The 26,410-nt window shown below is 49.6% G+C and overlaps 1 protein-coding gene across 1 annotated transcript; it reads right to left on the bottom strand.

Moving 5' to 3' along the window:
* Nucleotides 1-3,724: 3,724 nt before the first annotated feature.
* Nucleotides 3,725-23,189, bottom strand: IRF8 (interferon regulatory factor 8). Its single transcript, XM_011971603.1, has 9 exons — nucleotides 23,146-23,189; nucleotides 22,846-23,020; nucleotides 17,091-17,274; nucleotides 14,607-14,695; nucleotides 13,039-13,144; nucleotides 11,760-11,807; nucleotides 7,585-7,971; nucleotides 6,117-6,232; nucleotides 3,725-5,240 (listed from the first exon to the last, which is right to left on the bottom strand). The coding sequence occupies exons 1-9, from the start codon at nucleotides 23,172-23,174 to the stop codon at nucleotides 5,064-5,066; spliced, it is 1,311 nt and encodes a 436-aa protein (XP_011826993.1). The 5' UTR covers nucleotides 23,175-23,189; the 3' UTR covers nucleotides 3,725-5,063.
* Nucleotides 23,190-26,410: the final 3,221 nt, after the last annotated feature.

Here is a 26,410-nt window from a genome sequence, read left to right as displayed (position 1 = left end):
AAAGCACCCTGTGCTGCATGCTGGCCCTGGCAGGGAGGGGTCTTTGGAACCCAGTAACATGTCAGAGTCCTGCTCTGAGAGGTCATCAAAATGGACAAGAAAAAGCCTCCATTCTCAAGTAGGCAGAGTCCACTGCCACACTCCCAAGACAAAGTGCGGAAAAGGCCCATCTGCCTGGGACCCAAGGAATAGGGGCAGAAAGGAGCCAGGATGCCCAAGGAGAGGCCAGGGGGATAAAAGGCAGGCGGGATGGCAGCAAAGGAGAAGCTTCGGGGCTCCCATGGCAGGTTGAAAGCATGGCTGCAAATTCCTGGACGCTTCTTCCTCAAGAGGTGGTGTTTCTGCCCATTCCTCTTGAACCTGGGAGGGCTTGTTTGTCCAGTTCAGCGATGGCTGGGTCACAAACAGCCGTTCAGCTTCCCCTTTGTCCATGGGACTGCCCTGACACTGCCATACTGTGAGGAAACCCAGGCTCCATAGAGAAGCCACAAGTCAACATTCTCACAGTGTCCCAACTGTGCCCAGCCTCACCTCCTTCCAGAGCAAGCACCAGACATGTGAATGAAAAAGCTTCTAGGCGGTTCTATCCGCGGGCCTTCAAGTCACTCTCGGCTGTTCCCAGCTAAGATTCCAGACATTGCAGAGCAGAGCAAAGCCAAACACCACTGTACCCCGTCTAAATTTTGACCCACAAAATAAAGTGCTTTTTGTACCACTAAGTTTAGGAATAGTTTGTTACATAAAAAGAGGAGACTGAAGCCCATCCCCATCCCTGGCAGACTCCATCCAGACTGAAAAGTAGCCCAGAGAAAATAGGAAAGAAATAATGTACACGCTCTTCTCAACTCCTGAGATGTTCCAGTTGGATTGTGATAAAAGATGAACACTTGTGGGCACCTCTCATCCACAGACACACTGCAAGGCAAAACATCGAGTCAAATAAGTTTGGGAAATGCTGGTTTAAATGGGCTTCTTACCATGAGCAAGGCCTTTTAACAGGTTAATGAATGGTGTGCTTGAAGGGAATGCCTGAGATCAGGTGTGCCCTGGGGCCAGGACATTTGTCATTCTCCTCCTACGTGTAGTAAAAGCAGCTAGATTTTCCACTGAGAAACTGCCACCCCCCACTCTCAGCCCACTGGGTTGTTAAAATTACAGTCATTAATTATAGATTGTTCTTTAGAATTTCTAAGCATTTCTGAGTAATTGGATTGCAAAACTTTCTATTATGGAGAGTCTGAATCACGCACAGCAGCCATTTCTTCCTGATTCCCACAGTTACTTCTTTGTGGGGAGAAAGTGTCTCTGTGGCAGGCATGGATGGCTGCCCGGTGAAGCCCTTTCAGGAGGATTTTCTCAGGATTTCTAGGACTCAGCGGATCCTGAGGATGCTGGGACCCAGGGGTCATCATTTCTAGGCTTCTGGACATTACGACAGCAAGCAAAAATGTTGTGTCCCAGATGGATTTTGCATATGTTTTTTTGAGACGGAGTCTCACTCTATCACCCAGGCTGGCATGCAGTGGCGTGATCTCGGCTCACTGCAACCTCCACCCCCTGGGTTCAAGCGAGTCTTGTCTCAACCTCCCAAGTAGCTGGGATTACAGGTGCCTGCCACCATGCCTGGCTAATTTTTGGTTTTTTTTTTTGTTTTTTTTTTTTAAGTAGAGACAGAGCTTCATCATGTTGGCCAGGCTGGTTTCGAACTCCTGACCTCAAGTGACCCACCCGTCTTGGCCTCCCAAAGTGGGATTTTGCAAAAGTTAAAGAACTAAGTGGCAATCACTCAGAAAGGAATTGTTGAAATATCTTAACTTCTTAAAACATTTTTAAAATACCAAGAGTGGAGATGGTTTGTTTGTCAGGATGTCCCATCAGCCCGTCCCCACCAGCTTCCCTTCAGGGCCCAGAGCTAACTGGCCAGTGCGGGGTCAGCATCTCAAGTCAGTTCACATCCAGGGCCCTCACAGCATTCTCTAGAAACCACAGTTCTTACAGAAGCATCCTGTCCCCAAATTTCCTCCTCTGCAAATGAAAACGCTCCCCACTCCCGCCTCTCCCCGAGCTTGCTACAAGAAGTGGACTAGGAAGGATTTGTCGACTGTCTGCACGACAGCGTTGACCTCTGGGGAGACAACAGACAACATCAACTTTCCACATTTGGCCCTGAATCCACAGGACGGAGAAGAGCTTGCTTGTAAACAAAATTCCTGCTTGCAGTGTGCGGACGTGAGTGTGACTCATGGCAAAGACCCCTAAGACAGTGAGTGACGGACCCAGCTGCTGACCTTTTGCGTGGCGTGTTAGCAAGCCCCCCAGTTCAAGGATGGCAGCAAGATCTGGTCATGAAGCCTCTCAGGCTAAGCTGTCCTCTTGGGACATAGATGGCTCTCAGTCAGACACGTATGAGCCTGTGCCTCAGTTTCCTCATCTGTAAGCTAGAAATGAAAAACAGGCCCAGTCTCACTGGGCTCGTATGAGGGCAGAGGAGAGACCAGACATGGCCTTGCGGATGAGACGTGCTGGGGAACGTCTCTCCACCTGGGTTGGCCGGCCCCGCATCTCCCCGAATTGATGGGTTTTGTTGTGTTGATGGATGGCAATGCCCCACTAGGTTGGAAGTCATCTCTGTGACTGCCAGCTTCGGTCCCTCATGTCCTCGCTGTCTCCTCAGGGCCTAGCACAGCGAGATGTGCTTAAATAGGACACACACCCCAGCCACGTGTGGCCGACCCGACCAGGGAGGCCTCGTACATATCACCCCCAGCTGCCTCCAGGAGAGTGAAATCAGCACAAGACCCCACCTCCTCCACACTCTTCCACACACTCATCCGTCAGCTCACAGAAACCCAAACAGGCCCTCATTCAGAATAAAAACACTGGAGAATGTTTTTATTCCATACCATCCGTCCAAGTCTCCCTATCTTTTTGCTGTTGTTTTAGGGATATGTTGGGGGAAAAAAAAGATCCTTAAAACAGGAGTTGGGTGAGGTGGCTCACACCTGTAAACCCAGCACTTTGGGAGGCCAGGGGAGAGGTTGGGGCAGATCACGAGGCCAGAAGTTCAAGACCAGCCTGGGCAAAATGGTGAAATCCCAACTCTAACTAAAATATATATATATATGGCAGATGTGGTAGCACATGCCTGTAATCCCAGCTACTTGGGAGGCTGAGGCATAAGAATCGCTTGAGGCAGGGCACGGTGGCTCAAGCCTGTAATCCCAGCACTTTGGGAGGCCAAGACGGGCGGATCACGAGGTCAGGAGATTGAAACCCCGTCTCTACTAAAAAATACAAAAAACTAGCTGGGTGCGGTGGCAGGCGCCTGTAGTCCCAGCTACTCAGGAGGCTGAGGCAGGAGAATGGCATGAACCCAGGAGGCGGAGCTTGCAGTGAGCTGAGATCAGGCCACTGAACTCCAGCCTGGGTGACAGAGCGAGACCGTCTCAAAAGAAAAAAAAAAAAAAAGAATCGCTTGAACCTGGGAAGCGGAAGTTGCAGTGAGCCGAGATCGTACCGCTGCACTCCAGCCTAGGTACAAGACATTGTCTCAAAAAAAAAAAAAAAAAAAAAAATCCTTAAAATCCCAGTGCAATATTGTTTTAGTCCAGCGCACTGAATTAAACCTGCACGTTGCAGCCGTAACTCCCCCTTTACAGAACCCAGAATCTGGTGAGAATTGCATCGTATTTGACAGTGAGGAAAAAAATACAGTACACAGCAGTTTTAAAAAAGAGCATTTTATTTTAACAAAGAATAAAAGAGATCAATATACTGTAAATGGGTACAAAAATAAATATTCATTCAGCATATTAAAGATATGTGCTTTGACATTCATTTGAATTGGAGATTCAAGCCTATTGTTATCTTACGAACACTTCAGCAAACAGGTCTGGCATTCTTAAAAATATAATGCTTTGTTGGACAAAACGGAAAAGGCACGTCCCCTGGTCTTCTCCTCGATTCACCTGTGAGCTCATCCACATCTAAAGGACCTCTGGGTCTGACTGTCACCTCCACAGGCATGGCGTGGGGAAAAGGAAACTGGTTTTTCATATTTTAAACCGGAAACTCTCACGGTCACAAATCCACCATGTCACATGAGACTTGGGAGATCGGATGAGCTGTCTCCCAAACCCCAACACCTTCCACCTTCTCAAAATGAAGGCTGACAGGTGAGGCCCCTTCCTGCCCTTTCACTGGGAGATTCTGAATGTGGGATGGTGCTGACTCAGGCTGGGCACAAAGGAGAAAGAAGGACATGGAAAATCCGACAATTCAAAGTAGAAATATTTTAAACATATGTGAAAAACATTTGGAAAGAAGACAAGAGATATCTGGGATGATTTCATTACAGAAATGAAAAAAAAATAAATTTAGTTCTAATCTTCCTGGCAACAAAGCCCCAGAGGAGAAGGATTGTCTGAATATAAAAATATACCCGTTTGCCTGGATATGAAGACATATTCCTGCACCGAATTCTAGAAAGAATATACTTTCTTCTAACAAGTCAAGAGTTTTTCTTGCACTCATTAAAGGGGGGTTTGTATCTAAAAATTTTTAAATCTTATTAAAATGCATAAAAGTAAAAAGATATTTCATATAGAATCAAGCCTATGAAATCATAAATCTATAATTCTAACAAAAGATAAAGACAAAAACAACCTTGTTTTCACGAGTTGATTTTTAAACTCCAAATTCCTTTATTCGAAGCAGCTATCTGCTAATATTACTGAATGACAAGTCTTTGGAAATGATAGTTAACCAAAAATGCAGAAAGAATCACAGCAACTAATGATAATGAAGGGAAAAATGTAGAAAATAAAATGTTTAGCCACACGTTGGGGTTACAGCATCCAGGCCACCACTGACATCTCAGCAGGGCTATGCCGCCACTTTGTATTAAACGTCTACTCCTCCGAGAATGCCCTCACTAAGTTAAGTGCAAAGTAAGGCATCCCACCCCAGACAGGGGGATCCACATCCTTTAATCATGATGCAGGCCACTGCAATAGGGAGATGGATGCAGGACGCAGCCGGGGTGGGGCGCCCAAGCGACACACTTAGACAGTGATCTGTTGGTTTTCTCTGAAAAACGGTCTCTGGTGTGAGGCACAAATATCTGGAAACATCCGGAAGACCTGGTCTGGCGGCGGCTCCTCGGGGGTCTGCATCACGGAGCCGGCTCCACAGCTCTTCCCAGCCTCTTCTGCCAGCTGCCGGACATAGAGCTGCTCAATCTAGATGGGAGGTACAGAAAGTCAGAGGTGGAGGCGGAGGCTCCAAAGGGGATGCGCACTGTCTTTGACCCTAGCCAGGTCCTCTGATGACCCCAGTGCCACGTGAGTCCCAACTGAATGAGCTAGAATGCCAAGAAAGGGTAAGCAGTACTCCTGCCAACACTGTTCCATACTTCCCAGTACTGTCCCAGCTGGGACAGCCAGCACCCGGAATCCCACCATTAAAGATTAATTCCTTTGACCACATGAAATAACGGCTGACAGTGCCCTAATCTGTCACTTAGACCTTCAGGCAACTGAACAGGTAGAATCTTTCTGGATAAGAGGCTTAGATTTAAAAAACAAAAAAGAAAAGCAGAAAACACACACACACACAGATTATGCGCCTCCCAGACACCAGAAGATGGCTCGGAAATGGCAAGAATCTGTTTCCCCCATATTGAAGGTCTTGCCCAGGCCTGCCTCCTACACAGGTGGAAATTCCGTCCTTGTGACCTCTTCTCCAGCCCAAAACTTGATCCTTACATGAGGGGGCCAGGAGACCTGAATGCAGGGCTCAAAGGTGCCCATAAGGCCGGGAAGCGGTGGCTCACGCCTGTAATCCCAGCACTTTGGGAGGCCGAGGCAGGCGGATCACGAGGTCGAGACCATCCCGGCCAACTTGGTGAAACCCCATCTCAACTAAAAATACAAAAAATTAGCTGAGCATGGTGGCACGGGCCTGTAGTTCCAGCAACTCGGGAGGCTGAGGCAGGAGAATCGCTTGAACCCGGGAGGTGGAGGTTGCAGTGAGCCAAGGTCATGCCATTGCACTCCAGCTTGGGCAACAGAGCAAGACTCCATCTTGAAAAAAAAACAAAACCTGCCCATACTTACCTGCACGAGAATGAGTTTGGAGCGCAAGGGGGCCATATCCGGAAACTCTTCCCCAAAGCACAGCACCACCCTGCCGTCGGGAAGCCGGCCCTGGCTGTTATAAAACTGCTGCAGCTCTGGAATGACACAGGCGGAGGGTGTTGGCAAGCAAGGCCGAGATGACCTCCAACTCCCGCAGCAGCAGGGCTGGGGGATCAGGAGGCCCAGGGCTTAGCAGGGGCTGGGGGATCAGGAGATTCGGGGCTTAGCAGGGGTGCTGCAGCAGGTAGGCCAGGGCACCATGGGATCTCAAACTGGTGGCCCTTGGGCCAAATTCCAAGCAAGGAGCTGTTGGTTTGGCCATTCCAGGTTGTTGCCGGGATTTTAAGGCCTGAGTTGAACGCCTCTCCATGGGCACAGCTGCTCAATGCTCCCTCTTATCTCTCGAGAATTCGTGCATTGCTCTTACCTGCCTGGCCCCTGGAGGCAACTGAGTTTGCAACCACCACCTGATGACACCAGGGAGGGCTGCGGCCCTCACCCGATTCTCCGACAGCCAAGTGAAAGGGTCTCAAAGTGGGGCCAGTGGACCAGCAGCAGTTGCCTTCCCTGGGAGTTCAGTAGAAATGCAGAATCTTGGGCCCTGCCTCAGACCCATGGAGTCAGAGGATGTGAGGCAGCCCCAGGAATCTACGTGGCAGGACGCCCCTCCATGCCGTGCCGTGCTGCCTGCTCAGGGGTGATAACCCCGGCCTCACACCCCCTCATTAGAGGGATTCCTCAGGGCTTATGCACCTGAGCCCACACACGCCGCCACACCTGCCCTTCCAGGCCCCTCCTCTGGGAGTTCTCAGGCCAGTGGCAGCTGAGACCTGACACTAGCTCGGGCTGCTGCAGGGAGAGGAGCAGAGAGCATGGGGACGTGGAGAAGGGAGCCGCCATCCTAGCCCTCCAGAAGACACCCAGGCTGGGATCCTACACATCCTCCTCATAGAACAATGAAAGCTGATGGGCAGCACTTAGTGCATGCAGCTGCCATCCTGAGCACTTAGTGTGCGGAAAGTCAGCGTATCTCATGACCTGCACACAGGTCTCCAGAGACCTTACTAAGACACTGTTTCGGATCCTGTGGTTGGAGCAGGGCCTCAGACTCTGTATCTCTAGCCAGCGCTCAGGGTCTGTCCACAGAACATACTCCAAAGAACATGAGGTTAAGTTCCTTTACCCTCCCGACAATCACCTGAGGAGGGTACTGATTCTGCACCCCCACTGTACACATGGGGAAGTTGAAGCACAGAGACGCACCCCAGGATCGCTCAGTGGGAGAGGACACAGTGCCATTCAAAGAAGCCCCTCCTTGCCACACCATGCCCCTCGCTCCTCCACATCCCTCTGTGAGACCACAGGGCCACCCTGAGCTGCAAATGGCACACGGATAGGAGGCGTGATCTCTAAGACATGGGGGCAGCAAGGTGACGACGGTACAGACCTCGGAAGAACTGGCTGGTGTCGAAGACCTGGACCACCTCGTCGCGCTCCAGCTTGTTGGGCCTGCCCTTGCACACCACGGCGTTGCCGCTGCAGAACACGCGGCCCTGGCACAGCCGCTTGACGAACACGCCCTGCCGGCTGCTGTGCAGCAGCACCCCGCGCTCCAGGTGCCCGAACAGCTTCCGCGTCACCTGCCTCTGTCGCTCGCTGGGGATGGCGTCGGCCGGTGGGAAGCGCACCAGCTCCAGGCCCTCGGGCCCATACAGCTTGGTGCCAGGTAGCCCAGGCTGGCTCAGGGACAGGCGGCAGCCCTCGGGGCAGGTGGTGGTGGCCTGGCCCACCAGCTTGCCCCCATAGTAGAAGCTGATCACCATCTGGGAGAACGCTGTGGACGAGAGGGACACGATGAGGGTGCTGCGGGGAGACACACAGGGTCCCTCCTGCCCAAGTGCACAGTCTGTCTCAAACCCACATGGGTAACTCTTTGTGTTTCTTGAACCACTTTGATAATTCTGGGAAAATCCGTGTACTGCTTGTAGAAGTAATGTTTTTATACGCATGAACAAATATACAGAATGACTAAGGAAACCAATGACAGAAACTATGAACTACAACAGTGTTCTCTGTTCTTCTTCATTGACTCTTTAAATACAACGTCTAGAGAAGGTCTGGTAACTGTTGTAATTTACAAGTCAGGCTGACGGCAAACGATGTTTCGACAATTGTCATTTCTTATGATGATACTCTGTCTCAGAGGCACTGCTAAGGACACTGTGGTCTGCTTTCTACATTCATAACAAAAGGAAATGCTCAATTTAAACCTGAAGTTAAAGAAAATAAAGACATAATCTTTTTCTCAACAAATTCACAGTGCCCTTGGTATTTCCTGGATTTCAGATTAAGAATCTCTGCAAAACCCTCATCCAAATCTGTTCTCAGGAAAGAGTCTGAAAAACACTCCAACTAAAGCAGGGGTTCCCCAAATGTGGCACACACAGAATAATGGGGGAGGGGTGATACATGTAATCACAAGATTATTCCACCTTCAATACTCCCCCAACCTCTGATTACGATTACCTCAAAAAGCAAGCCTCAGTTTGGTGCTGATAGCTCTCTAACACTTAACACCTGTCAACCTCCCCTTTTGAATAATGGCACTGAACTTAGGGCTCCAAATTCAGGGCATTGTCGGACGTCAAGACAAATTCAATGAAAGCCAAATACAATCTTAGTCAATTCTAGCCAGACAGTGTCACCTACTTACAGGTGGCACAGGTCTTCCTTTACAGGCAATGATAGTGGGTTCTCACTTAAAATAAGCTTTAAAAATTCAGACTTGAGGAAAAACATGATGTTAATAACAGTCCAGGCTGTGAAAACCAGTTGTGACAGTGGACCTCAAGTGACCAAAGTTTGGAAAACACTAAACTAAGGTAGGAATGCAGATAACATGTAAATGCAGGGAGGTATCTGCATTTTAATCGCCTTAAACCAAAAGAATTACATACGCTAGCAATGAGCTTAGTGAGTTCGGAGCTCCTTCTAAGTACCCCAGACCAGCTCAAGGCTGCCTTGTGGAGCCACACAAATTGTGAGGTGCCCGACTCCATGGCACCCCCTAGAGTTGTGCAAGGCACCACATCTGGGGAGGCCTTGAGGCCATCTGTGGTCCCTGCAGACACCGCTGGGCACTCAGAACTCCTTGGACCCTCCCACTGGGCTCTGCTCCCTGCCTTATTATTTGACAACCCACCATTCACCGGCTCCATTTCCAGCCATGCTGGAGTTACACAGGTTCTAGAATCACGCAGGGTAGGAAGCCAGAGCTGCAGGCGCTCTGGTCCACCTCATTGATTTGACACTTGAGGAAACCGAAGCCTAGAGAGGGTCACCCAGAAGGAAATGGCAGCACTGGTCTCGCTCTTCCCTGCTCACCATCCTCCCTGCTGGCCTCACTCTTCCCTGCTCACCATCCTCCCCGCTGGCCTCGCTCCTCCTCACTCAACATCTTCCCCACTGGCCTCGCTCCTCCTCACTCACCATCTTCCCCACTGGCCTCGCTCTTCCCTGCTCACTATCTTCCCCCCACGCCAAGTCTGCAACTTCTGCGCTGCCTGCTGACTCCACACACTCCGCTTCCTTCACCCTGAAGCAACTTTCGAACTTTGTTCCAAAGGAATGAAACGCTTCAGGCAACTCCGTCACCCCTTTGGCCCTTTGCCCTGTCATTTCCGGGGCCTTATCTTGGTACCAGCACCTCTCAGTCATGTGAACAGAACAGCTAAGTGCTTCAGAGACACCTGTGCAGGAGTGTCTTAGTGACCACACGCCACAGAACGTCTTATGCTGAGAGAAGGTTCCAGCTATTAGGCTTGCACCTGACAGGTGAGAAGCCACTCACCAAGGGCTGCCCAGGTGGGGCAGGTGAGCCTTCTGCAACACTAAGGGCCCCACTGCAACCCAGCCCTGCCCTTGCAACCCACAAGAGCAGCCGTGCTGGGGAACGGCCTGACCACAGAGGCAGCAACAAAGATGCCCACAGCGCAGACCCTGCAGCCCACCTGCCTGACGTGTGGTCCCAGCGCAGCCGCTGCCCAGCTGGATGACCTCGGGCAAGCCGCTTCCCCACTCTGCCTCAGGTTTTCATCAGCAAAGTAGATAAAACAGCATCCACCTCACTGGGCTGCTGTGAGGATTATCGGAGCTTGTATTTGTGCTTGGCACAGGTAAGCACCAGTTAAAGAAACTGGGTAAGAGGACAAATGCTTATCTACGCAGACAAGACTCCTGAAGTTATAAATCATAGCCTACGGTCTACACAGCACCCCCCAGGTGCTGTGTCCAGGGCACGGGACCTACCAGCACACTTAACCCTGAAAGGTAGATTATTAATGATTACCCATTTTCCAGGTGAGGAAACTGAGGCATGGATTTACACAGAGGTGGGGGTGGGGCTGGACAGAGGTACAAAGCTCACAGCTTCTAGAAGGACGTTTAGGATGCTCTGTGCATGAGGCAGTGGCTGTGACTCTGCTGGACTAATTCAAGGACATGCTCTCCCCAAATTGTGTCTCTGCATCTTGCTGAGACAACTCAGTTCTGTGCCTGGCTACTCCACAGCCCCCGGAAAGCATCGGTCAGCAGACTCTCAGGTCACAGCCTGGTGGCTGGTGAGCCCAGAGTCAGCCCCATGACCCAGGGCCTCCCAGAACTGAGCTCCTGTGGCAGCTGCCAGGCACAAGGAGGCCTCAAGAACAGGCTCTAGTCAGAGGCCTGCGTGACCTGGATGAGACCCTGAACTCTCAGTCTCAGTCTCCTCATCTGTGAAGCTGGACTGAAAACAACCCCCAGCTCAAAGGGCTGCTGGGAAACAGACTTCATGGACAGGGCATTGTCATCTCGGTAGTTTTCTTGCCTGGGTGAGAACCAACCTCCACAACCCAAAAAACTGTCCCATGCAGACCTCGGCCAGCATGCTCCTATCCCGGCCCCATTTCCTCCTCTGCCCAGAGGCCCAGCCCTAACGTCTGTGGCCCATCTGATGAGACCAGCTGCTGGGCTCCCACAGAACCAGCCAATGCTAGAAGATGCCCCGGCTTCCCTGTTCAGAAGATGCTGTCACCATGCCTGAGTGTCAGTTCCAGGGGCAGCTGGCAGAAGTGCAACCAGGGTCCTTAGCTGCTGAGACTACACACAAAGGCCACCTCTGCCCACTGCAGGTGGGTGTGGGGACGGGACAGCTGTGGGGAGGCCCCCACTCTGTAGCACACAAAGCTACGTGACCAGGGCTCCTGAGCCCGTGAAATAGGAACAGCCGCACTCACCTAGAGGTGGCAGGCACGGGAGCCTGAGATAAGGCTCTGAGAGGCTCCATCACTCCACCTGCGGCCCCCAAAGAGGGGCAGCACTGGCATGGATGCTGGCCTGTCCCTCACTCTCTCTCCTGCAGTTACAGCCTCAAAGAGCACTCTGTCTACTTGCTGTTTCAATCCAAGAAAAGGCTCAAAAGAGGCCACTCGCCTGCTCCCGACCAAATGGTGAGGAGGAGAAATCGGGGCCTCGACTTCCACACCAGGTCCTGCTCATCCACAGAACCCCGCAACCCTGCTTGGGTCATCTGGGCTTTGTCTTCAAACACTGCCCGTGCCCCGCTCAGCCCGGACCACCCCGTACCTGAATGGTGCGCATCGTAGGCGGTGTACCCCGTCACCAGCGACACGCCTGCGGGAGAAACAGAGAAGCAAGCTCAGAGCCACCCAGGTGTGGTGCCCAGGGAGCCACCCCAATCGTTCCTTCTCCAAGTCCCTTAAAAGGCTGCACATGGCGGGCCAGAGGCCCCAGGGAGCACAGGCTTCCGCTGAATTCAGTGCTTTTCCCCACCAGAGCAGACAGCCATTGTTTCACAAATGTAGAACACCAGAGTGGCAAGTCGGGGGGACTTCCTCTATGCTGTGGGATTTCTGATCATGTGTCAGTGTGACACTGTGGGGCCACATTTCCTTCCCACCTCAAGCACTTGCCCCCAGAATACCACTGGACTGCATACCCACCACCCAGGGCTTCTCTCTCGGGGAGAGCCTGGGGGTGCAAGCTAGCTTTCCAGAAGGTATTCCTGCAGCACAGACAGAGGCGCCTTTCCAGGGGCCTCTCAATCAACACCCACGGCCTGGCAACCTTCAAGGCCTCCAGGGCCAGCTGCCACCTCCCAGACTCCCACAAGGGATGTGAGGCTGTGGGGAAGACGCTGAGGGAGGAAGCAACCACAGTCACGGGCTGCAGAAGCCTGGGCCTGGGGGGCGGGGGCATTTCAAGCAGCTAGGGGCTCGGAGTGGCTCATCAGAAGAGCATCAAAGGATGAAAGCCTCATTTAACCCTTGTGACTCCATGGCGCAAGTCCTGGTTTCTCCGTTTTATGGATGAATAAACTAAGGCTCAAGATCTGCAACTTCCCAGCGTGGGATTCAAATCCAGGGCTCTGAGCAAACTTCCTATTCCTGGTCTGAGTTCTCCTCTCCTCCAAATGCCCTGGGCTATCTTTGGTTCTGAGGGGTCCTTAATGTCCTAACAGACTGTCCGACTAAGGGAGCGCCCAGGGAGGGGGCGTCAGTGTGGCCAAGAGCTGCATCTTCCCTCTAGCCTTACACAAGTTCACTAGACCCTCCCCGCTGGACTTTCCGAGGAGCGTGGGGAGAGCTGGCATGGACATCACTTAAGGAAAAAGCAGCTTGTGCCCTCCTGAGAAGCAGCGGAGAGCAGGGCCAAAGGCACAGCTGGGCTCTGCCCTCATGGTGGGAAACCAGGGCCATGGTTCTTCACCTCTCAGGGCTCAGCTACCTTCAATGACACATGGATCATGACAGCAACAACCACCCCCACTCCGTCCCTGGCTGGGGGAATGCCGTAAACCCCTTCAGGCCATGCCTGGTGACAATTCTGGGCCACCCACCCTCACCTGTGCTGGGCTGCTGCGCCCACCAGTCTGGAAGGAGCTGACTCCGACAGGCCTCCGGCGGGGAAGGGCTCCTTTTGATCATCCCCATGTAATCGTCCACAGAAGGCTGCACAGTCAGGGGAGGGAGAGGAGGGCAGCTCAGTCACTGATCTCCCACCCGGGGCTCCAGTGTTTGTAAAAATGAACAGTTCATGTGCAACTAAAACCATATTGTCACCTTTATCTCAGGACACAAAAGTCAAGCTTCACTTTGCAACCTGAAAGGCCCTAGGCCTTAAATCTACCGGGCTTAGCATTCAAACCATGTGGCCAAATTACTAGGCTCTCTGGGGGCCGCTAATAAGTTTCTTGGTCCTTTCCAGGACCTGCCTGTTGCAGACCCAGCGTTCCAAGTTATCCAACTGCCCCCAAAGCCCTGGACACACAGGCAAGCTCTGAGACACCAATGAACGGTGATGCTGGCCAAAGGCTGCCATGCTTTCAAGAATCTCACTCAATGAGCCACACGCAGATGTTTAATCTCTGGCCCATTCCTTAAAGGAGGCTGATAAATCCAATTATGAAATGTTTTGAAATTGCTTTTCTTGTGACCCCGGTGTAGCAATCCAATTATCTCACTCTCTCGGCTGAGTCAGCAGAAAAGCCTTCTACAGAAAACAGGACATTGGTGGAGGGCCACGAAGCCAAGAGTTCACTCAGTCGGCTGCCAAAGACCACCCAGACACTTGGCAGCTGCCTCTGCAGAAGAGCAAGGCCGTTCGGGTAGGTGACATTCTGTTATCTTCAGTCTCTGACAGCCTAGCTACTCTTAAGGATTCCATTATTGCTATGTTATTAAGAAGAAGAATTTAGACAGTACTCACACCACCTTTTGGAAAGGCTGCGTGAAGTTTAGTTATGCAAATGTCCAGCTTGTAATACCCATAAAAAGCATAGTTAAGAGGCCAAAGACAGAAGAAAAGGGCATCCCAATAGCTGAAACGGGCATACAAAAGCCATGTGTTCTTGCCTAAGGAGGCCCCGATTACCCTCTCCCTTGTAGCCTATGAGGAGTTTATGTGCAATTTGAACATGCTTGGTTATCCAGTTTTCTAATTCGTTAAGGAATAAAACCTGCACATTAAAAAGGAAGCAATCAAATAGGCATGAGAGCTGGTACAACACACCACGCCACCATGACAAGCACAGGCAGCAAGGAAAGTTTGCATTTTGTTCTCTGCAGCCTGCTAGGAAGGCAAGGGAATTCACGATGCCATTTAAAAGACTGCTGTCCAAAATGTTCAAAATGTTTGAACAGTTTGGAGCTGGAAAGAACTTCACTAACACGTAACAGGCAGCTCAGGCCCAGCCTTAGGGATGAAGGAGGGACTGACCTGTCGGCAGAGGCCAACCTGGGGAGGGGGCACCGAGCCAGTCCCGTTCCAGCTCTGCACAGGTGGAGATGCCACTTCCTCAGAGAGCCCGAGGCTCTGGCTGCCTTCATCCAGCAAGAACGGTGCCCGTCCCTGACAGATGACATGAGACTCGCCCTGGCAGGGCCAGACCCCTGAAACGCTGCCTCTGCTTACCTCCTTGATCAGCTCGTCGATTTCAGAGCGACCGCACTCCATCTCTGTGACTTCATTCACGCAGCCAGCAGTTGCCACGCCTAGTTTGCCTATAGAAAACCAGACAAACACCATGACACATGGCACGGAGGCATCACAGCCTTCGCTGAAGCCATGATCCACTCTGAAAATGCTGAGTTTAAGGAAACGTTAAGTTAGTGAGTGTCTTCATTGGTTTGGGAAAGACGCAGAATTTTTTTCCCATGCTTCAGTCATCTGATCAGCAAAGTCAAAAGAGAGAAGTTGGTGGCGGTGGTGGTGGTTGTTTCTGCTAACACTTTTAAAGGATAAAGACAGCATTTTGGTCTCTGTCTTCTATTTTCTGAAGTCCAAAAGGAATCTGTATCAGATATACTTTACAGCAAGCATTCGCTAACCTAAGAAGGTTACATTTATAAGCCAGGGCATTTGAAAACACTCAAAGATTTCCTGGCAAAATGTGTTGGCAGGTTGGGGTCTTTTTTGTATTGCCAGTTGGCAGGAAATCTTTTTATGGCCTTTCCAAATATACACATGTGCATCAGTGCACACAGCCATGCCCACACACGCACCGCAGCACCCTCACTGATGCCCAGTGGGCGCCAGTCGTAATCACAAACCGCCTAAAGGTGCACAGCGTCCACAGGAGCACGCTGGGCCAGCCTCTGCTCCTTCCCTTCTCATGCCGCTTCCTCAGTCGACAACTTACCTTACGAAGTTTATCAGTGTGAGACATATCACAACCAACAAACACAAAAATTCATTATTCCCAGTGACCCACAGAATTTACCCACTGTTTCCTCCTGGCTGAATTTGGATTCCATTTCGATAGATTGAAGAATTCACTGAGAAGCTACTGATGGGGAAGTAGGGAGCAGGTGGGGCGCCCACCATGTAGCCTGCAAACCACTGAGGTTCAGAGGAGAGTGGGCCCCTGTAGGCAATTATGCAAATGCTACGTTGCTTCACCCCTGAGAACCTCCTGCTGCTTCTTTAACATCACTATCAGGTGATGCTGGCCACACCCCATGCTATAAACAAGTCGGGGTCGCCTGCCGGTTCAAGCCTGACTCATCTTGGGGGTGGGAGTGGGGGCCAAAATAAACTTCTCTATTCCTTCAAATCACAATTTACTCTTTGGTGACAAAAAAAAAATTGCCCAAAACTGGGAAATGAGGCAAAAAGATGACTGCTTAGCCTTTCAGGGCCACCCCGGACTATTATGTAGAGATTTCCTCCTGGAGGCACCCGATTCTCTAAGGGAAGGTCAGTTTGTTGGCCTTACTATTTAGTATTGATCAGGGTTCAGGCTCAGTAGAGTTAGGTGTTAACTATGGATGATTAGGCTACAAACGCCCCAAACCGCAGTTGTACTGTCCGGGTCGGGCATCAGGTTTGGCTCAGCTTTCTTGTTCATGGGCCACATTCACCAGCGCCTCGGGTTCTCTGTCCACCGTCTTTACCATCATGCTGCCTCCCTCATAACGATTAAACAACTCTCTGACACAGACTCGCTATGTATTTGTTTGAGTCACAATTTTAACTTTTAAAAAAATTCTAAGTCAACACCCCCACAGTGGGAAGAGTCAAAACGTCAAACTTCTGCACAGCCCCAAGAACTTTTGGGGGTTTCTATTTCTTACAGGCATTCATGGACTACTCAGAAGCTTAAAAGGAGAAAGTCAGAGTGGGTTATTCTAAAAGCCCCATTAAGTGGCTCAGAAAATCAGTGTGTTAAAAGCATGTTGTAAACCAGTGCTGGTAATTAGGTTTTATCTCATAAATCAGCTACAGTTCACAGCAGCAGCACAGCACAGGGCTTTGAGAAGGATTCTGAGGCCAGATCCCAGCTCAGCACTTTGGGACTGATTTTAGTGACGTAGGACCAGGGTGCAGCATGTTTTTGCTGTCCTGCTTTAATCTGTCACAAATGTTTTCTTGGGATTTGAGAGCTGGAAGAAATCTCGGGAATGATCACATCCCAGAGTTCCCAAATAATGATCAGGATCTAATAACACATTGAGGCATATCCCATCTCCAACAATGAAGCCCATGGCACCATCTTTGACGACTTCATCTGACAGCTTTACTCCCAACCCTCATGATCCAGTCCTTCTGCGGCCACCATATTTTCCCCCAGCCTCCTGTGCAAGCTGCTGGAAAATGAAAGGATTCCTCATCAGAAACTGCTGGAGGATGCTTATTCCTGTCCAGGGGAGCCCTACACACGTCTGTGGTCTGGCAGCAAGTGGGACACAGGCTGGGCTGCACCCAGTCTCCTCTGCCCTTCCCTCCAAGGTCACTGGAAAGAGATCTCAATCTCTGCTTATGCAAAGGAGAGAACTACTTTGTTTAACTGAAACCATGTGCCCCAGACCCTGTGTCTACCCCAGACCCAAGCTCTTTGGTGAAGGCTGCAGGCCAGGGCAGCTTCCGGAAGGTTTCATACCCATAAAGGATAGTTACATTTTTGCTCTTCCTCAGGAACAATTCGGTAAACTTTGTATGGCTCGGAAATGTCCAGCTGGGACCGGTCCGTCACTTCCTCAAAATCTGGGCTCTTATTCAAAGCACAGCGTAACCTCGTCTTCCAAGTGGCTGGTTCAGCTTTGTCCCCTTCTTTAAACTTCCCTTTAAAAACTGCCCAGGCCTGAAGAAAGAAACAGAAGCACATTAAATTCACGGCCGACTCCAATCACAAATATCTGTCACCATGACCAGGACCCCACACATCCTTCCCTTCCCACGAGTCTTTGTTGGCCATCAACTCTCATTCAATTTCAGGACCCAAGGCGACTCCAATCAGATGTCTGGAGACCAGATGTGAAAAGACCCAAGCCAGGGAGGGGGTCCTCCAGGTTCACACAGCTGAGTCAGAAGTCAAACCCAGGCTGAAGGCTCCTCCAACCCTGGAGTGTGCCTTTTAGCCAAGCCCTTCCCTGGCTGAAGAGCTGGAGATACCTGAGGTTTACACAGCACAAAGAGGAAGCTGCATATGGTTTCACCAGAGCGTTCAAAACAAAGAACAACTTGTTGCTTTTTCGGATCAACCCCTAAAATTTAGCATGAAAAGAGAACATTTGCAAAAAGTCAAAATGGTCATCCATCGCCCTGTTACTTTTAATAGAAATTTTGTTTTGCATTTTTGCATTTATTCTAGACTTTTCCCCCCAGGTGCTGTTCAAAATGTAATGAAGTATTTTCCCTTCATTGTGTGTGTTTTTTTAACAGATCTGTTTTCTGACTTCTCCAAGCCTTAGGATCTGAACTAGGACCAGAAATTCAAAGCGGATATCTTAAAGTCATAATGTAGAATGGTGAATGGACAGGTGAATGGACAGATTTTAAGATTGCAAAACGGGAATACAGACACACCAACTAGGAGGAAACCACAGTCAGATGAGAATTATCTTCGGTTCCAGGAAAAATCAGACAGTGTCCTCCAGCCTAACATGATAGGAGATCTGTAGGGAATTCCCAATCCCATTCAGGAAAATGCAATTCCAAGAGGTAAGTAACTTTCGCACGGTCACCCAGTCTGAGATTAAATGCCAGCTGTACCCACTTCCAACCCAACAGTTTCTCCACCACTGCAAGTGTTCTCAGGTCCTGGGAAGCTTGTGAAAAATGCAGATTCCTGGGCCTTGCCCCTCAAGATTCTCACTGGGGAAGTGGGGTTGGGTCTAGGTGGCTATCTTTTTTTATTTATTTTTATTTATTTATTTATTATTTATTGAGACGGAGTCTCACTCTGTCACCAGTCTGCAATGCAGTGGCGCAACCTCAGCTCACTGCAACCTCCACCTCCCAGGTTCAAGCGAATTCTCCTGCCTCAGCCTCCCAAGTAGCTGGGACTACAGGTGCGCACCACCATGCCCAGCTAATTTTTGTATTTTTAGTAGAGACGAGGTTTCACCATGTTGGCCAGGATGGTCTTGATCTCTTGATCTCCCAGAGTGCTGGGATTACAGGCGTGAGCCACCACACCCAGCCCAGGTAGCTGTCTTTAGCCAGTATCCCAGGGATTCGGATTTAGCTACCCAAGAGACCACACTTCCAGAAACTCCATCATGCCCCCATGAGTCACAGCTCCTTTAAAATAGCCCAGACTGTTTTTCCTCTCAAAAAAGACAAGAATGCTTACTGCTCAAGGCCAATGCTGTCTACTCTGTTGATGCAAAATGTTGCACCTCTACCTAGGGTAAAGAAACTGGAAGAACATTCCTATTAGTGAGCATAAGTGGTAGTTTCCTTATGTGACATTGATGTAAAACTCCCCGCTAAAAATATTTCTTAAAGTACACGGTCTTTAATGTTCTCCTTCATTAACTGCTTCACTGACCAGGCATTACTTTGGGTTTTGTTGCTGTTGTTTATTTTTAAAGAAATAAAAGAGCAAACCACGTACTAAATGAACTGTAGTTTCCAATTTTTATTACCTTAAATCAGGGTTTCCCCACCGTGGCAAGCCTGACATGTCAGCTGGGACCCTTCTTTGTGGTGGGGTAGTCCTGTGGATTGTAGAATATTCAGTGGCATCCCTAGCCTTGACCCACCAGATGCCAACAGCACCCCTCTCCTAGCTGTGACAACCAAAAATGTCTCCAAACACGGCCAAGTGTTCCCTGGAGGGTAAATCATGATACCTCCCCCATCTGAGAATCACTGAGTTAACCCACATCCCAAATGGGCCTTGAAATGCACAGATTTCATGGCAACATTGTGATCAGCTGGTACACATACACAGCTGCGGTGCCTGTAAGGCACTGCCATATTCACTCGTTCATGCCAAGCTCACACTCACCCCAAGAGCAAGGCCAGGCCACATCATCCATCGCAGCAGCGCCCATGGCCAGGAGGCATCCAGGACCACCATCGGGTATGTGGCTTGCAGCCTGCCCTGAACTAAGTGACACAGCAGGCACCTGGCCCTCTCCCAGCCTCTCTAGCCAGCATTAAAAGGTCAACTTAGCTTGATGATCTCTCAAGATCCTTCTTGAGCTAGAGCAAAAACTAGACATGAGAGTGATTTCAAGGCTCCCTGCAGCCAGCAACAGTCACTATGGCTCATTCAGCCTCCGCCATAACTTCTTCCTCCTGTTGACGCACAACTCAGGCTGACAGCATTGAACTCAGACCAGGAGGTCTTCCTAATTTAATATGATTGTTTCATGTTGTATTTTTTTAATTAAATGTTATTTTTCCCTTCAAGGCCTGCTGAATTGGAAAAAACTGTGCTACTGAGTTTTAACTCATTCAGGCCTGTTACGATGCCTGATACAACCATGAATCATAACCTTCACTTAACTAGATCTTCCCCCTTCTCGTCATGTCAAGGAGGTGAAGTACTTTTTAAAAACTAAATGAGCTGATATCAGGGCCTCATCAGTGTACTCAGGGCTGGTACAAAATGAGCTCAATGTTTTTTCAATTTCTCGTCTGTGATCTATACCATGAGGGCGGCCTCAGGATGACACCTGCAGACAATGAGGGATCTTGGGTAGCTAAATCCGAATCCCAGGGCCACTGGTATAAGTGGCCTCTTTTACCACTCACTTGTTATGGAAGAAACCAAACTCATAAATTTCTTTCTTAACTCCTAAATTGTTGAAAGGTTTTCTTTGAACAGTTGAAAGAAACAAGAGTCTACATAACCGAAAAATCCCTAAGATGGCTCTATCTGACCGAGGTTGACTTCATCCAACAGCCAAAGACCTATCCGGCCAATGTCACAGAGACAGGCCTCTCAGAGGACGGATGGGAACAAGCATAGCTCAGGGAAGCACCTGATGGGCTCTTGTTGGTGTCATGTCTCCAGTGGCACTGGTGGCCCTCCCGAAGGCCTCCCTGCTCCAGTGGGCACCCGCGTCTCCCTCCTGGCCCCATTCCTGCTGAGATTGTAGACTCATTTCAGATTGCCACATCAGGCGACTGCGTAACCAACGGAAACATTGGGAATCTTGCACATTTTTCTCAACACTGTTGAAACGGCCATGAAGAACATTGCATAAGATGTATAAATCTGGGGCTTTATTTCATTACCCCCCGAGCACAAGTTGAAGCAGGGAATGGGGTGAAGGGAGAAGCTTAGTCTCTGTCAGCAAGCCACATGTCAGGGCTACGCAGCCTAGTCCAGCACCCTGTGCCATGTCTTAAAGATGTTTTACTGATGTCCAACCTGCAACTGTGCCCTCAACACCCAACACCTCTGGTTAAGTCTGTTGATCCTGGCAGTGGCCAGCTCTTATCAGGGTTCTCAATGGGGAGGGGAAGACTCTGGCCCTCAGGAGACATTTGGCAATGTACAAGACATTTTTTATTGTGACAGTAGGGCAGGGGATGCTACTGGCACCTGGTGGGTAGAGGCCAGGGATGCCACTAAACATCCCACAAGGCCTAGGGAACCCTTACAACAAAGAATTGCCCAGACCCAGGCATCAACAGTGGCAAGGCAGAGAAATTCCGGCTTTTGGGGTTATCTATAATGCAGAGTTCCCAATCGACTGGATGGGACTCTGATACTGTTTAAATCTGCAGTCCTTCCCAAGAGAAGGTCACCATGATGCCAAAGGCAAAAAAAAAAAAAAAAAAAAAAATCTGCAATCAAACAAGAGAGAAATCCGCAACAGCACTAAGGGTGAGGAAGCAGGCAGTGGTATCACAAAACTCACTGGTGCTGAGGCTCCCTGACCTGGGGTCCTTGATCAGAAAGAATCTGGAGATGTGGGGGCACCAAGGGACCCCCTCGAAGGTGAGTGCAAAGCATTCCCTTGTCCCCATATTCCTTGGAGTGGTCAGTAATGGGCATCAGATTCTCAAGAAGACCAGCAACCTCAAATTGCAGATTTAACAGAATTACTGAAATGCACAGCCCCGCTGCAAACATCGGTCAGGCAAAGATGTGCAGGACCAAAATGCATCTTAAGCCGCCTTTGACCTATTTATGGTCCACTCTGGGGTTAAGGTGTGATCTTTTGTCATTTTTGTTCTCTGGTGTCAGGGGACAGTCATCTGTGGCTGGAAGTCCAGCACTGTCATGGGGTCCTACAGCCTTGACTCCCTCCACACCTTGTTTGTGGTCTCAGGTCTGATTCTGGCCCCCAACAACTCAGCCCCCTTTGCCCCTCTCTCACACCCACTCTCCTCTCCCCATCCCTGGCCCCCAAATGCAAGAGAATAAGCCCACATGGCAATGGCTTATAACCTGGGCTATGACTCAGTCTACGTGTAGTGTACACATTTGCAAACGTGGAAGTCTAGGCTGACCTTGACCTAGGGCTCTGAATCTCCCAGAGGTGAAACCTGGACATCTGGAGCCTTAGGGATGCCCACACAGCACTCTGATGACCCACAAGGAACTCAATAGCCCAGCTGGTCTGCAGAGCTGGGTTGCCCCAATTCCTAGTTCCTCTGTCTGAATCTAGGTGTAACGGCAAGAAATCCCTGTTGATCAGCTATTCTGGAGTTAGGACCAAGGGTTCACAGTTGGGCCATCTTGCATTTGAATGCTGGCTCCATCATACAAGAACTGTGAGACCTCAACAAGTCACTTCTCCTCTCAGCGCCTCTATAGAATGAGGGTGGGAACAGCATCTACCACACAGGATCGTGTGAGCAGAAAACAAGCCATGGGCCAGGCCTGGCACAGAACAAACCCTCCATCACATCTCTCCACACATGGGGAACTCATTACTCTCAAGGGAGGTAAGACCATTTTTAGACATCTGCTGCAGGTTCACAACCCCCTACACAACCCAGCCCCCAAAGGAATGACAGATGGCATCTCACCCTCCTGAGCTGGCCCTACAATGCCAGGCAGAAGTATCAGCTTTGAAAGAACAAGGACTGAAACCTTCCCTGGTATATGCATCGCCTCTAACGGAAGCCCGCGGGAAAAGGTCTTAGTGTGAGGGTCTCCAAGAAGTCTTTTCTCCCACTTGGCTCATCAGGAAAAGGAAACGGCAGAAAAGGGAAGAAAAGAGGCTTCGATCCCCTCATCAGAATACAAGTGACTATAAAAGTGACTCTGTCACTCAAGAGACGTGAAATCAGTTCATGTACATTTTTGAGACACATTCTGCACTCCTGAACCAATGTTTGCTTTTTAAAAAACTGGATTACTTTTTAAGTAAATGAGAAAGACGTCACTCAACATCTCCACCAGTCCATGAGGGAAAGGAGACACTGTGCCCACAGAGAGGAAGCGAGCTGGGGTCTTTACCTTGAAAATGGAGGCATCCACTTCCTGATTATAATCTTGCTTGCCAGCGTGTTTCCAAGGGATCCGGAACATGCTCTTCTCGTCATTCTCCCAAATCAGTCCTGGATACATGCTACTGTCAATCTGCTCGATCAGCCACTGTCGAAGCCGCCGACCACCATTTCGGTCACACATCCTTGGAAAGACAGAAACATATGCTGCGATATTACGGATATTGTCTCATTCATCACAGCAACCCAAAAACTGCTAACAGGAAACACAGAGGTTTGCAGCAAAGGTGCTGGCTTGGGGGAAACCCACAGATTCAGGGACTCCGGGACACCTGCCATGAGAAGGCAATGCTGGCCTCCGTGACCTCACAGCCCTGAATGCAAACTGAAAGCTCCGTGGGAAACCTGCAGCCACCTGAAGCCACCAGCAGCCCCCTGCGGGCCCCTCCCACTGTGCTGGCTGTGCTCCTTCCAGCTTTCACCGGCCCTTTCCTTTCAGACAGATACAGCCACAGTGAACAGCTCCAGTTTTAGCACAAGACTGGAAGGGAAGGGGAAATCACTTTTACAGCACCGGGTTCCTTCACTGAGCAGCCCATTAGCCTAAGAACCAACTGGGTTACTGGATGCCCAGCTGGCCCCATATTCCCTGATAGAATACAGCGTCTGTGCCATCTGAGAAAGAGGAGGCCCTCAGGCTAGCCCGTCTAAACAGCTGTTCCTTCACAGTGATAAGAGCACGAGTTTAAGAATGAGACAGAACCACAATCTCATTCAAGTCCTGCCACGGCTCAGCTGGGAGACCCTGGATCAGCATTTAATCTCAGGGCATCAGCTACCCAGTCCCAGATGAAACTCAGGAAAAACTACCAGTACTGGGTGTAGGGAGAACTCAGATGGTATACAGAAAGCAACTGAGACAGGGCCTGGACCTTACACGCCAGATGTCATTATTATTATCCAAACTTCCTGGGCAACTCCTATGACCAACTGAAAGACAGAGACAAGCGTGAGGGAATAAACAGCAGCTACAGAACAGGGCAAAGTTCACTGGGTTCCTCTTCCAGAAGATGTCCCACTCTAGGGACCTAACCATCCCAGGGCACCCAAAGACATCCTTTGGAAGAACATTCTTACCCAAGTAGACAGCTTCCCCAACAGCACAGAGAAAGAGAGAGAGAACTAGCATGACCTATCGACTTAGAGCCAACATTTCCAAGAACAGCGCTGGAAATCCCCGAGGCAGCTGGATAGACGCCCACCCCAAAAAAAAAAATATATATATAGCATTTTTATTCTTCTGATTAAAATGTGACCTCTTTGGGCAAACGAGTTTGAAACAATCAGCAATAACAAGACATAACGTCCCAAAATATGGTAGAGCCATGCTGGTCTAGAAAGGGAAATATCAATCAGAACCTTCACAAGAAGTACACATTCTGGAAACTCCAGTCACCCTGCAGGTGGCCATGAGATGGGAAACAGGGCCAGGTCCTAGGGAGGAGGAGGTGGGATTTCTTAAATTCTCCATCCAACAACCTCAGTTGGGCATTTATTGATTTAAAGGGGGTGAATTCAATTTTTTTTTCTTTAGAGACAGGGTCTTGCTCTGTCATCCAGGCAGGAGTGCAGTGGTGCTATCACAGCTTGCGGCAGCCTGGAACTCCTGGGTTTATGCGATTCTCCTGCTTCAGCCTCTTGAGTAGCTGGAACTACAGACATGTGCCACCACACCCAGATATATATTTTAGAAACAGGGTCTCGCTATGTTGCCCAGCCTGGTCTGGAACTCTTGGTCTCAAGTGATCCTCCCACCTCAGCCTCCCAAAGTGCTGCGATTACAGGTGTGAGCCACTGTGCCCACACAAATGAGACCTTGGTTTGAAAACTCAGAACTCTGGCAAAGACTTTTCTCTAACTAGACCTTGCGATGTCACTTGAGCCTCTCCCTGAGGCTTCCCCACCTGTAAGTTGAGAGGCTATATCTCAAGAGACCCAGAATTCTAAAGCAGGCCACGGTGTTTATCATAAAGAAGGGACAGACTTAGGGGAGGGTACCTGAGAAGAGAACTGGAACACCATGACCAAAGACCGCACCCCCCGCCGAAAGTTAGCAGCTCTTTCCCGGGGCAAGGTAGAAAAATTTCTCCTAGACTGAGGAATAAGCTGCATAGAGGTGGCCAGAACACAACAGAGGGGTTGGCATTTGAGAATTTCAACTAAATGAGACAGTTCCCCTGATTTCCTTGCTACAAGTTTCTTAAACTAGAATCCACAGTCCCTGAGCCTCCTGCAACCAAAAGCAAAATTTTGTTAGTACAGGCATTTTTCTAGAAAGAGGGTCAACCCTTTGTCATCAGGATTCCTAATGGATTCATAACATCTAAACTGTTGGGGACAACTGTCTTGGTGATTTACAGGAAAAAGAAATTAAAAGGAAAAAGAGAAGAGTGAGTCATAGCATCTGAAAGCTGGAAAATACTTTAGAAATCATCTAATCCAGCCCCCTCTTTACTTAACAGAGGAAAAACTGAGGCCCAGAGAGGCACGGCAAATACCAAGGCAATCAGCAGACTGTGTTGGAACCCATGCGGCGCCCCAATCCCAGCAGCAGCTTATTTCGCACATGGTGCAGAGAAGAGCCACGGTTACATTACAAGATCTCTGCACATGTGCAGCCGCGTCTGAGTGTCCTTCGTGGTCTCCTCCAAGATTCTAAGTAACACCAAAAGCCTGAGATTCTATTACAATTATGATCCATAATGATTTATTAAACATTAACAAATTAATTCCACCAAATGCCCAGCCAGGAAAAATTAATAAGTCTAGTCACATGTTTATAACTTCCTCTTCTTGATTTTGAGGTAATCTATTGGCCAAGCCCTATCTGCAGCCCTATAAATGTACCCAGCAGTCAGGCTTTCCAGGCGAGATGTGATAAGAGGCTGCCCTGGGCCCACCTAATCCAAATTACAGGACACACCTGAGCAGGCAGCAGCAGAACCCACCCTCTCCCCTTCCTCGGAGGGCCCCAGGGCACTCGCTGTGGCCTGGCATACCCTCATCACTAGACCAGAAAGCACCAAAGCCATTTCTCTCTCTGGCACCAACCTTCCTTCAGTGACTGAACCACTCCCAAATCTTTTCATAGAGGAAGCTGCCATAACCCAAAAGGTCAAGCTTAGAACTGTCATTTTAACTACTAGCTCTTACCTTTGGTTTAAAAAAGAAAGTGGGGGGCCATTGGTTGGGGAGACTTCTTAAAATTCTGGAAAATTCAGTCTCTAGTTTCCATTCGTAAAGCCTTTCACAGCTCTGGGTAAGTAACACATCTCACCTTAGGAAAGTCTGTCCTATGTATTGAGACTCATCTCACAAACAATGTTCTTTAAATACATTTTTTCAAACAATGTTTCTGTGAGCTGTGGCCGGTATACAGACTCTCTTGCCAAGGACGACTGGGCTGTGATGCAAGAAAAGGACCTCAAGCCAGACTCAGAAATCTTAATTGACTGTCATTAAACAGAATTTCAGAACCAGTCTGTTCCCACCTTCACAAACTAACCCTCGATAAC

The sequence above is a fragment of the Mandrillus leucophaeus genome, unplaced genomic scaffold (genome assembly GCF_000951045.1).
Source record: "Mandrillus leucophaeus isolate KB7577 unplaced genomic scaffold, Mleu.le_1.0 Scaffold10, whole genome shotgun sequence".
Classification (NCBI taxonomy): Eukaryota; Metazoa; Chordata; class Mammalia; order Primates; family Cercopithecidae; genus Mandrillus; species Mandrillus leucophaeus.
The sequence above is the reverse complement of the archived record's forward strand: the minus strand, read 5'-3'. Positions and strand labels throughout refer to the sequence as shown.